Source organism: Dermacentor andersoni, chromosome 4 (assembly GCF_023375885.2).
Source record: "Dermacentor andersoni chromosome 4, qqDerAnde1_hic_scaffold, whole genome shotgun sequence".
Classification (NCBI taxonomy): Eukaryota; Metazoa; Arthropoda; class Arachnida; order Ixodida; family Ixodidae; genus Dermacentor; species Dermacentor andersoni.
The window spans coordinates 8,505,861-8,518,210 of record NC_092817.1 but is presented as its reverse complement, the minus strand read 5'-3'; the positions used below and the strand labels follow the sequence as shown (position 1 = coordinate 8,518,210).

General features: G+C 47.5%; 1 protein-coding gene across 1 annotated transcript in view; it reads right to left on the bottom strand.

Moving 5' to 3' along the window:
- Positions 1-12,350, bottom strand: part of ArgRS (arginine--tRNA ligase-like protein) — a 90,524-nt gene that overhangs the window by 76,652 nt on the left and 1,522 nt on the right. The window contains exons 3-4 of the mRNA XM_055073362.2: positions 7,717-7,905; positions 4,569-4,840 (exon numbers count right to left, since the gene is read on the bottom strand). Coding sequence (XP_054929337.1) covers positions 4,569-4,840; positions 7,717-7,905 — 461 coding nt within the window. The remainder of the gene's footprint in view (positions 1-4,568; positions 4,841-7,716; positions 7,906-12,350) is intronic.

Here is a 12,350-nt window from a genome sequence, read left to right as displayed (position 1 = left end):
ATGCTCATTGTAACTATACCGTGACCAGAAATTGTTCGATATATAGAATAATTCGATGTAAACGGGTTCGATATAGTCGGGTTCGACTGTATACTGTGAGGCACGGTAACGTCATACTGTAGTGGAATGTCGCGCAGAGGAATGACGAGGTACTCGCCATCAGGGACTGGTGGGGAAGACAAGAGTTCAATATAGGCTATCGATTTTGGCGGCAGGCAAATAAAGCCAGTGGGGCGTAGGCGGCACTGGGGTGCGTCAGAAGGTTCTGCGAGAGAAAATCGAGGCCGAGAATGAGGTCGTGGGGGCGATGAGCAATCACGGTGAAGAGGACAGGAGTGTGGCGGCCGGCAATGCTAACACGTGCCGTACACATGCCGATGATAGGTACAGTACCGCCATCCTCAACGCGGACGACGCGTGCCGACGCTGGGGTGAGGAGCTTGTTCAGTCGTCGTCGGAAGGCAGCACTCATAATAGAAAGATGTGCCCCTGTGTCGATGAGTGCCGTGACAGGATATCCATCAACGTCAACGTCAAGAAGGTTTTGGTTCGTGTTTAACGTGAGCAGAGGATTTGAGGGCAGTGTCGACAACGCAGCTTCACCTCCAGAAGCTGCAGTGCCTAGTTTTCCGGCTGCGCCCGGGAGGTGATAGGCGGCGAAGAGAAGCGGCGGGGTTGGGGCGAACGGGACTGATGGGGTCGAGGTGAGGGCGAGCGGCTGTAGCGAAGGTTCAGAGCAGGAGCATCAGCGGCAGTGGGTTCACGGCGGGTGGCATAGGGAACAGAAGGTCCAAAGGTGCGGGAGTAAGTGGCGGCGTATGTCCGAGGAGGCGGAGGCCATTGGTTGCGGCAGTGACGAGCGACGTGGCCGATGCGACAGCAGTGAAAGCAGATTGGTCTGTCATCAGGGGTACGCCAATCGGACGGGTTGCGGCGAGATGTGGCGGAAAAGGACTGTCGGGGACGAGGAGGGCCGGTGGAGAATTGGGGAACGCTGGGTTGAGATGTTGAACACACAGAGTTCAGACCAATGTTCTCAAATTCTTGTTGGACTACGGCCTGAATCATGGCAATCGTGGTTGCTGGCGGATCGGGAGGCGTCGTGGAGAAAGCTGGCGAACAGGCGGCCTCAAGCTCGCGGTGAACAATACTGGTGACGTCGTCACAGGTGGTGGCCTGACGCGATCGACCCTCACATGTCGACGTAGCAGCGGTGTTGGGTAGCCGCGTGATGTGGTGTGTGATATGACGGCTCTTGGCTTGTTCAAGGTGACGGCATTCTTTAATGATGGCGTCGATTGTCGAGACATTGCCGAAAACAAGCCAATTGAAAGCGTCGTCGGCGATGCCTTTTAGGACATGTGACACTTTCTCTGATTCAGACATAGCATCGTCAGCTTTGCGGCATAGAGCCAATATGTTGAAGATGTAGGAAACGTACGGCTCTGTAGATGTCTGAACGCGAGACGCAAGAGCCTTTCTCGCGGCAACCTTGCGGCCAATGGGGTCGCCGAACAGTTCCCGTAGCTTTTCTTTGAAAGAGTCCCAACTGCTGATCTCCTCGTCATGCGTCTGGTACCACACGCGTGGCGTGCCGCCAAGATAAAAGATGACATTGGCAAGCATAATGGTTGGGTCCCACCTGTTATTAGCGCTGGCATGTTGATATAGCTTGAGCCATTCGTCAACGTCCTGTCCCTCCAGGCCAGAGAACACAGCAGGGTCGCGATGTTGGGCAACCGTGACGACGGGAGCAGTCGCACCAGCCGAAGCCGTTGCAGAGGCGGGCTCGTCACCGGGAGGCATGGTGACAAGCTCGACGTACCGACCACTCCGGAGTTCCGTGGCGAGGACGTGGATCGCTGACCTCCACCAGAATGTTACGTGCAGAAAGACACAGACAAAAGAGGCTATTTACAGACTATTTACACTAGACTGGAGCCAGAGCGCCACGCCGACATTCACTCGCGCCAAGGGCACAGACCCACTTCGTCGTCATTCTCACGGCGGCTCGTCTCTCGGGTATCTACCGATAATATCGTAATAATATGACCTTGGTGATATGTGCGCACCAGGAAAGATTGCAGGATAAGGTGATGCCAAGGTACTTATGGGATTGGACTTGTTCAACAGTGGAGTTAGAGATAACATACCAAAAAAGCAACGGATTAAGCTGGCGTTGAAATGCAACGAATTTACATTTAGTGGGATTAAGCTTCATTAGCCACTCGCACCACTCCTGTACTTGGTTAAGGTCATTTTGGAGCGCATTTTGATCAGAAAGGTTAGTAATTGTACGAGAGATGACGCAATCGTCAGCAAACATACGGTTATGGTTGGGTAGGTCGTTAATTTATATTAGGAACAGAAGGGTTGGGAGGACAGACCCTTCGGGGACACCCAATGTTACTGAAAGGGAGCTAGAACGGTTATTTTTAACAGGGACGAACTGGGAATGGTTAGTAAGAAATTCTGAAATCCATTCGAGAGTGTGAGAGTGCAGGCTAAACGGGGGAAGTTTTAGTAACAGGCGTTTGTGTGGTACTTTGTCGAATGCTTTAGCGAAGTCCAGAAATATTACATTGGTCTGAAGGTTACAGACAAGATTGGAATTTAAGTCATGAACAAATATTTTACAGGATAATGATTTACAAAAGCCATGCTGAAAACATTGAAAGAAATTGTTCATGTCCAGGAAGTGCATTATGTGAGAGTATATGACGTGTTCCATGATCTTGCATGGGACGCTTGTTAGTGAAATGGTGCGGTAGTTTAAAGGGGATTGTTTGTTCCCTGATTTGTGGATCGGAATGACCTTTCCCACTTTCCAGTTGTCTGGCAAAATTCCTGTTTCAAGTGACAGTGAGAACAGCATTGAGAAATAGACTACAATAATTTTAGTATTTTTTAACAGTTTGGAGTTAATTTCATTTATGCCGGCCGATGATGAAAGTTTAATTTTGTCGATGAGGGACAAAATACCAGCAACAGAGAATGTCACTGGAGCCATCATTGGTAATATAGTAGTAGGTAGGTGTCCTTTAGTAAACACGGATGAGAACATAATGTTAAACATTTCAGCACAATAGGCGTCGCTCACCTCTTCACCATTATCGTTTAGAAGTGTAACATCGTGCGTCAGTTGCAAGTTTATGACTTCCCAGAATTTTCTATGGTTACTTGTTAAAATTTTAGGTAAGTCACTGTGATAAATGTTTCTTTAGCATTTCAAATTGCAATATCATACGAGTCTTCTGCAGCACAGTACCTAGCCCATGTGCACACACTTCCATTAAGTTTTGCAGTACGAAAGGGACTTTTTCTGTTTTCTTGCGTTTTTAAGCTTTCTGAGAACCATGGTTTGTTTTTATTGGCAAGGAAGTTAATCTTGGGGATGAACTTATTAGTTAGCTCAATTATTTTGCCCTTAAGGATAGGCCAGTTGTCATTAAGACTTCGGGAATCGAGACTGGATTCAAACGCAAGCAGGAAATGTTGTAGTTAGTTATTAATTGCATCGCAATTGGCCTTATTGTACAAATGAATTGTTTTGCTGAAGATTTGGCGTGTTTTGGGGACAAAATTAAATGTAGTATGAATTACTTTGTGATCACTGATTTCATGTAAGTATGTGATGTATTTTAAGCTTTCAGGGTTATATTTAAGTGCCAGGTCTAAAATGTTTGAAGATTCATTACTGACGTGTGTTGGGACGGTTACCAGTTGGCTAAGGTTAAAGTTCAGGCAAAAATCGACACATTCCAGACAAACCTAAACCAGCAGTCCTTATTGCTGCAATAAAATAATGAGCAATGACGTCGTGAATATTGGAGCCCAGTATTCTTGATTATATAGTAAAACCTCAATATAACAGTCACCCCTTCACACAAAAATATTTTATATTTGTTATAATCATATATCCGTTACATTCCAGTTACGGCAACAAACATTTGACATTTCCTTCATTATACACCTGTTTGTTATATCAAGATTCAACTGTATTTGTAAAATGGAGTCTACAGAATAACTAAAAACACTTCTGTTTTCAAAGGAATACAGACACTATATTACCAAGTCTCATTTCTTTTTCTTTAGATGAAGGTCCAGTGCCCAAGGAAATATACTGCCAAGCCTCACTGCCATAGATAATTCAATACAATGGCTTTTCTACCACCAGTTTCAGTTTCGTTTGTACTGCATTGTGACATCTGCTTTGGTTCACTTGGTTGTCTACTATGCTGCTACTGTACATCGGCCCTCACAAGGAATAGCAGAAGATGAGGCGACCGCGCATACACCGAGGGCACACAGTAGTAGCCTCCTGAAAAACAAGAATGAAGCTGGCTGCAGATTAAATTATCTACGGTGCTCTGAGGCTTGTCACTATCTTTTCTAGTGTTTAGAGCTCTAGGACCTTCATTAAAAAAAAAAAGTTAAGTCAAAAATATCTGTCAGCACTCCTTTACAGCAGAAAAAAAATTACAACTTGATGCACTTCCAAAGTAAGGAAGCAGCGCAAATGAAACATACTAAACGTTCATTTCTGCTGCCTACTATGGGCAAGCTACCTGAGGTGCCCGACATGCATTTGTTTTGCAATGTTCGGGGATGAGAAGTCGACGATGACCCGCTTCTTGGGCTCCGTTCGGCGCGGTGGCAGCACTCCTGCAGTCAGGATGCAACGCACAGATGACGCAATGTAAACTGGGTTCAGTTTTACATTGATGAAGCCAGGCGGAGCCAATGATGTCTCGCCAATGATGTCACTCATGGGAAGTTCTGCGAGGATACGCTTGGCCACCTCCATGGGAGGCATTGGCTTCCCAGCCTTTTTCAGTGCCTGCAAACAGAACACGGTGGTGCTGTTTGGCTTGGCACTTATACCAACTTGAACAAATGTGCAAGTAGTTGTTTCAGTTTGGATAAGTTCTTTATTACAAAATGCACTTTGCTGTTTTCAAAAATGCCATGCTTTGAGATTTCTTCACAAAGACGCATGCTCCTTATAAAAGAAAGTCAACTTCAAATAATATGATAGTTTTCGTGCATCTTTATGAGCAAAGCCCCCACCTAAGCTTTAATTCTCCTTCACACATTGTGGGTTCGCACGCATGTATCCTTGTCGCAAAATGCCATACTTACCCTATTCTGATGTGCTCAGCTACTACACACCGCTGATGTACCGGAGATTTCGGCCACCCAGGACATTAGGCAGCCAATATCCAAGGTGAGCTAGGAGTGATATTGTGCGAGCATCTCACTCTCCAAACATTCGCTTGCACCGATCGTTACCTCTTGTGGTGGGCAGGAGCAAGGCAGGAGTGCAAATTGAACCTATTGTGCAAGCATCTTGCTCTCTGAATGTTCGCTTGCACCGATCGTTATGTCTTGTGGTAGGCAGGAGCAAGGCAGAAGCGCCAGTTGAACATCGCCTACTCATTGACGTGGGAGTCAAACACAAACATTTGGAAAGCAAGATGCTTGCGCGATCTTGCACTATCGTCAGAATAATGGAGGTAGGGCCAAAATCGTGCCGTGTTTTGACGCGTATGACCTCTTTCGCACCGTCGGCAAGCACGTGTGCTCAGAGTGCTGCCGTGTAAAACCTGCCACCTTCAGTAAATTCTATATATACATGTCACACCACTGTATAAGGTGCACTGATGAAAAAAATTGGGAAGAAATCTGCGTCTTATACACTGGAAAATACAGTAACCTCTATCTAAGTGTGGTGTCTTGTTGAGTGAATAGCCACAGACACTGCAATAACGGAAGAAACATCCATTTGCACTGATGATGCAGAAAAGCTCATCTAAGAACACAGACTGAATGTGGTCACTTTAAAGCACACAGTTGTTTTTGCATATAGTGCTGCACCCTCATGAGAAAAAGCATTCACTTGTCTTCACACAGAATGCCGATTATAAGCAGCAATCTTTTGTTCTTGATAACACTGCCCAAAACGTTTGGGGACATTTGGCTCTCTCGCTTTCCTTGATGTTGTTTTCCCTGCATGCCTCTTGCATCTCCTGGAATTTAACTTCTCTGCACAGCACATGTTGCAGCAGAAGTTGGTGTATTTGCACAGTAGTGTGAGAGATGGTGCGAGTGTTCTGCTGTTAACACCACCTGATGGTAGAGATACTCAACTCATGAGGAACTAGGTTCCCACTCTTTCTAAATTAGGGTGAATGTCGCCGCGGGACCACCCTGCGAAAGGCTTCAGAGTGGGACATGGGGATGGCCGAGAGTGACTGTTCAAATGCACTTCTGTTCATGTTATTGCACCCACGAACAATTTTGCCATTGGTATTTTGGAAGGGGCAAACATATTCACTATCCTCGCGTGGCAAGTAAGACTTCCTTGATTCACCAGCCCCCATCGGCACGTTCCATTCTTTGTAATTCGGCTCACTAGCTTACTTTATAGACGGAGCAATAAATGCCCCTTGGCTTGTTACCACTGCTGTGTTGTCGTTCCTATATCCCAAAACCATGCTAGAGACCCCACAAATATAACAGTAAAAATTTCACACTTCAAGTGCCATGACTAAGAGGACAACAAAGAAGAGCTCAGAAGGGTTCCTCAAGCAACTTTAGTGAGAACAAAGAGAATTACGATGCACCATTTGTGCCACGTGCGTTTATTCCGAGCCATGATCCAGCGACGAAACATTGCTGCGAGCATTGCTGATGGTGTGCTTTGCTTCTTCTGAAAACAGGATCCTGCAGCGACACAGCACTACAAACAAACATCCTGCGTGCTTTTCCCGTGCTGTTTTGTTTTGCTCCAAAGTTACGACAAGGAAAGTTTGCCAAAGTCTGATGCCTACTGCTAGCGTTGGGTGTGTTCGTGTACTTAGTCGCTGTGTTTTTCGTCGGACGAGGTGAAGTGATGGAGCAAAACCATTCTCAGGAGAAATAAGAAAAGCACATGCAGATGAGACAATATTACGAGTGTCTCAACAGAAAAGATTTGTCAAAGCAACCTTCAACGCAAAGATTCATTGCTGCCAGCTCAGCACGAACGATTGTTGTCAGCAGTGTTATAAAGCAACCGAGCACCTAGCAGTGTCGTTAGAGCGTTATGCAGCACCGTCGATTGATTGCTGTCCACCAATGCTAACAATCAGTAACACACTGCTTCAGCGAATGTTACTGAATTAGTGACAGTCAGATGTTTGGTCGCAGTGTCTGTTTCCTTAATGTCAGCCCCAGTACAAGTCGTATAGAATTATGACTGTTAAACTTGTACCTTTACAGGGAAACTTGGCATAAATTCAAGTCACTGTGTGACTTAGTACTCTTTGCTCACTGCACGCACCAGCTGTAGAATGCCTGCTACGAGTACACGAGCAGATTTTTCATTTCGCCCCCACCTCTGTGATCCCAAAATGCACAAACGATCCTGTACTTACCAACTAGTTAGCACCTAAATACTGTGACTCAAAAGGTTATTCTGTAAGCACTAGTGGACAGTGCCTCAGCTTCCGTCACACTGTTATGCAGTCCCTGCACAGATGTCTACAAGGCTACATTGACACAGTGTATTTAAACAGAGGCTCATACAGATGGTAATGCAAAAGATGACACGTTTGTAAGCAAGTAAGTGGTTGTGTATGAGGGTTCACAAATATTACGATCAAGACTTCACAAGCAAACATTTTCTATTACAAGCATGATGCTCATTCGTCTAGAAGACAGCCAAATATTCACCTGTGACAATGGCATTGCAGCATTGCACTGGTAGTCACCAAATTTTTCATTGGTGCTTGGCAGCACCGGCACCAGCGGTTCTTGGACATCCGGAAAGGCAGTTTGGACAGCATGAACAAACAGTTTCAGCAGGGAATCACGGGGGCATTCCATGAAATTCCGTCCTTTGGCCTCCTCCTCTTCAACACTCTGCAGAGGAAAAACAGGGTTAGGCATCTTACAGTGGTTTACAAGTGTACTATGTTAGGGTAGTTGCTGCATACCTACAAGAGGTAGGTGGTCCAAGGTAAAAATGCACAAGAAAAAATGCTAGGCGACCATAATCTTTGACTTAAGTGTCTCTTAGTGGCACTTGCACTTCGACGTTGGTGTTCTTTAGGTTAACTTTAGGCGAACCCAACACACGAACTTGGAGGCAACTGTTTTCCACTAATTAGCTAATTAAATACCACGCCACTTTCTTGTGTGTGACATCATTAGTGACGTCATTACTTCCATTTTCTACTTCCGGGTTTCCAGGAATTTCAACAAAGTTGTGCTCACGTGGCGGGTCTCTAAAGTCTGATTCTGTGCTTTGGTGGGGGGTAATCAGTGATTTCTAATTAATTCTAATTATTCCATACACTTCAGTAACTCAACTTGTAACTAAACTTATGCTCTGATATCATATTGCATTATGCGTGTGGTATTTGATTGTTTGAACGAGGCGCGTAGGAGGCATCACTTGAGAAAAAAGGAGGAAGAACGAACTGGGCTCGCACTGTAAATCTAACCGGTCAGTGCTGCAACCACTGTTGTAAATGTAACCTGTAAATAGTTGCTCGTCTTACTGACTTGTCCTTCACTAACATTGTGGTGGAGGTGGAACGTTCCCCGTCCTCACCACAGAGCTCCAAAGCGCCTGCTCCTCGCCCATGCGCCGACGATCGCCGTTATTCACCTCGCCGTCTGTACCCTACTTCTGATGACCCTGACAGCCGCACCTCCGTGCAATTGCCGTCGCTCCCCATCACCCCAACCTCACCGCTTTTCCTCGCCAAACCGACGGACGGAAAACTAGGCCATGCTGCTCTTGGAGGTAGTGCTGCATCACGTTCGTCCTGTCCAAATCCTCTGTTGATGCTCCTCACCAACACAAACCTAATTGAAGTAGACGTCGATGGTGTTCCATTGATGGCATTAATTGATACCGGAGCCCAAGTATCCATAATGATCGTTAACCTATGTCGTCGCCTCAAAAAAGTTCTTACGCCTGCCATCACTCGAGCCGTACGTGTCGCCAATGGCGCCACTGTTGCCGTCAGGGGTATGAGCACTGCTCGCATAGGAATTTCTGGCCGACAAGTTCCAGTCATGTTCACCGTGCTGACCAGTTGTCCTCATGACCTAATCTTCGGGCTCGAGTTTCTGACGACGCATTCTGCCCTCATAGACTGTTCCACCGGTACGCTGTGCCTCAAGCTTCCTCTTCTTTCAGACATTCGCCCCAAACAACCGAACACCCTCTGCACTACAGCGTTTGTTCACTTACCTCCAAAAACCCTAACCTTCGTCGAAACGGCCTCAAAGGCAACCGTGCTTCATGGCGACTATGTCGTCGCACCTATTTGTGGTCCTCCTGGCGCGCGACATCTCTGTGCCACACTCCATCGTAACCCTTGCGACTAATCGGATGTGTTTCCTCGTTGATGCATGCGCCCCCTTACATAATTCCATCGTGCCCTTAAGGTTGAATAAATGAAATGAAATGAAAAAAGTTATCAATTTTGACTTGACGAAGCAAGTGTTACTTGATGTCATAGCGGTGGCCCCGCTCCGGTCAGTGACTGACGACCACGTCACTGCTTTTGCAGCCGACGAGTCTCCAGATGCTCCTGATTACCCGCAGGATGCCTTGAACCTCGACTGCCCATTATGTCCCATGGTCGCTCCGGACCTCGCACCTGACCAAGCAGCCACCCTATATCGCCTTTTGCTTTCGTACTGCGACATATTTGACACTGACAATCGACCACTTGGTCAGACGTCTCTTGTTAAGCATCAGATAAACACTGGTGATGCTGTTCCCTTTCACCACCAACCGTATTGCGTGTCCACGGCAGAGTGGCAAGTTATTCAGCAGGAAGTAAACACGATGCTTGCCAGAGGCATTGTTGAGCTGTCATTGAGTCCTCAGGCGTCGCCGGTTGTGCTCGTCAAAAAGAAAGATGGCACATGGCATTTCTGCATTGATTACCACCACCTAAACCGAATTACTAAAAAGGACGTTTACCCTTTACCACTAATCGACGACGCTCTTGATTGTCTTCACGGTGCAAAATACTTTTCGTCCATCGACCTTCGATCTGGTCATTGGCAGATTTCTGTCGATGAGCAAGACTAAGAAAAGGCCGCTTTCGTCACTCCAGATGGCCTCTACCAATCCAAGGTTATGCCGTTCGGTTTATGCAATGTCCCCACCACGTTCGAACAGACGATCGACTCTCTGCTTCAAGGTTTCAAATGGTCAACTTGCCTTTGTTACCTCGACGACGTCCTTGCGTTTTCTCCTACATTTGAGACGCACCTTGAGCGCGTCGCAGCTATCCTTGACGTCTTCCGCAAGGCTGGGCTCCAATTAAACTTATCGAAGTGCCCCTTCGGATGCCAACAGATTACAGTGCTAGGCCATCTCATCGATACTTACGGAGTACAACCCTACCCAGAGAAGGTTCGAGCAGTAATGGCTTTTCCTGTACCTCAGTCTGTCGAAGACATCGGGAGTTTTGTGGGGCTCTGTTCTTATTTCCGATGGTTTGTGAAAGCTTTCGCAGCAATCACTCAAGCACTCACTGAACTTCTGAAGAAGTGCCTTTTACGTGGAGTTCCCCTCAGGCTGCTGCATTTTCACGCCTTATCACGATTCTCACCAATCCACCGGTCTTGGCCCACTTTGACCCGTCCGCACCTACAGAGGTCCGAACCGATGCCAGTGGTTATGGGATCGGCGCTGTCTTATCGCAATGCCAACACGGACACGATTGCGTTATAGCCTACGCTAGCCGGCTCCTGACAACTGCAGAGCGCAGCTATTCAATTACCGAGTGCGAATGTCTTTGCTCTTGTCTGGGCTGTTTCAAAGTTCCGCCCATATTTATATGGCAAGTCCTTCTCAGTAATCACAGACCATCATACGCTCTGTTGGCTTTCATCGCTCAAGAATCCTACTGGCTGGCTCAGTTGTTGGGCCCTCCGACTACAAGAATATCCCTACAGAGTGACTTACAAGTCGGGACGCCAACACCAGGATGCAGATTGCCTCTCTCGCTGCCCAGTCGAAGACGCGACCTCTACGTCTGATACTGACACCGACGCCTGTGTTCTCTCTGTTTTTTCACTGCTCCATGTCACCGACGAGCAGCGCCATGACTCCTCCTTGTGAATCATCATTGACCGCCTGGAATCGTCACTTGCCGACAGTTCCCTTCGCTTATTCACACTTCAAGATGGCGTACTCTACCACCACAATGTTCACTTTGACGGCCCTGCATTACTCTTTGTGATCCCTAAACACCTTCACTCGGCTGTTCTCCACGGATTTCACGACCTCCGCACTGCTGGTCACCTGGGTGAGTCCCGTACGTACGACCGGATCCGCTGATGCTTCTTTTGGCCAGAGCTTGCTTGCTCCGTTCAAAGATACATAGCTGCGTGTGAGAAATGCCAGCGACACAAGACACCATCGATGCTCCCTGCAGGGTACCTTCAACCCCTTGACATTCCCGCGGAGCCATTCTTTCGGGTTGGTTTGGACTTACTTGGCCCTTTTCCTCTTTCTACCTCTGGGAACAGGTGGATCGCTGTGGCCACGGATTACGCCACGCGCCACACCATCACCCAAGTGCTTCCTACAAGCTGCGCCACAAATGTCGCCGATTTTCTTCTACGCGACGTGATTTTATTACATGGAGCTCCACGGCTTCTCACAGACCGTGGCCAGACATTCCAATCAAAATTTATCGTGGACATGGCACAAGCTATCCACATCATACCATCTGCAAACAAATGGCCTCATGGAGCATCTCAATCGCACTCTCACAGACATGCTCGGAAAATATGTCTCTTCAGACCACACTGACTGGGACCTCGCTCTACCGTTTGTCACATTTCCTTATATTTCCTCGCGCCACGACACAGCTGGTTATTCCCCATTTTTCCTTCTGTTCGGCCGAGAAACAGCACTGCCCCTCAACACAAACTTCCCTGTTCACGCGGCACCGACCAGTGAATATGCACTTGACGCCATCGCCCGCTGTGTCCACGCAACGGAAATTGCCCGTGACCGCCTTCTGAAATCCCAAGAGAGTCAAAGGCCTTTGTACGACTGGCGACACCGAGATGTGCACTTCCCGCCTGGTTCCTCGGTGCTTCTACGGTCTCCATCGCGTCAGGTCGGCTTGTCAGAAAAACTGCTGTCTCGTTACACAGGCCCATACTGAGTGTTTCGTGCCGTGACTCCTGTCACCTACGAGATTGCCCCGGATGCCCCATCTGATGTCCAGTGTCCAGTGATATTGTGCACGTTACACGACTGAAGCAGTATCACCCTCTCAATGATGACATTTAGACGCTCCGGGACGTCGCTTCTGCCGGCG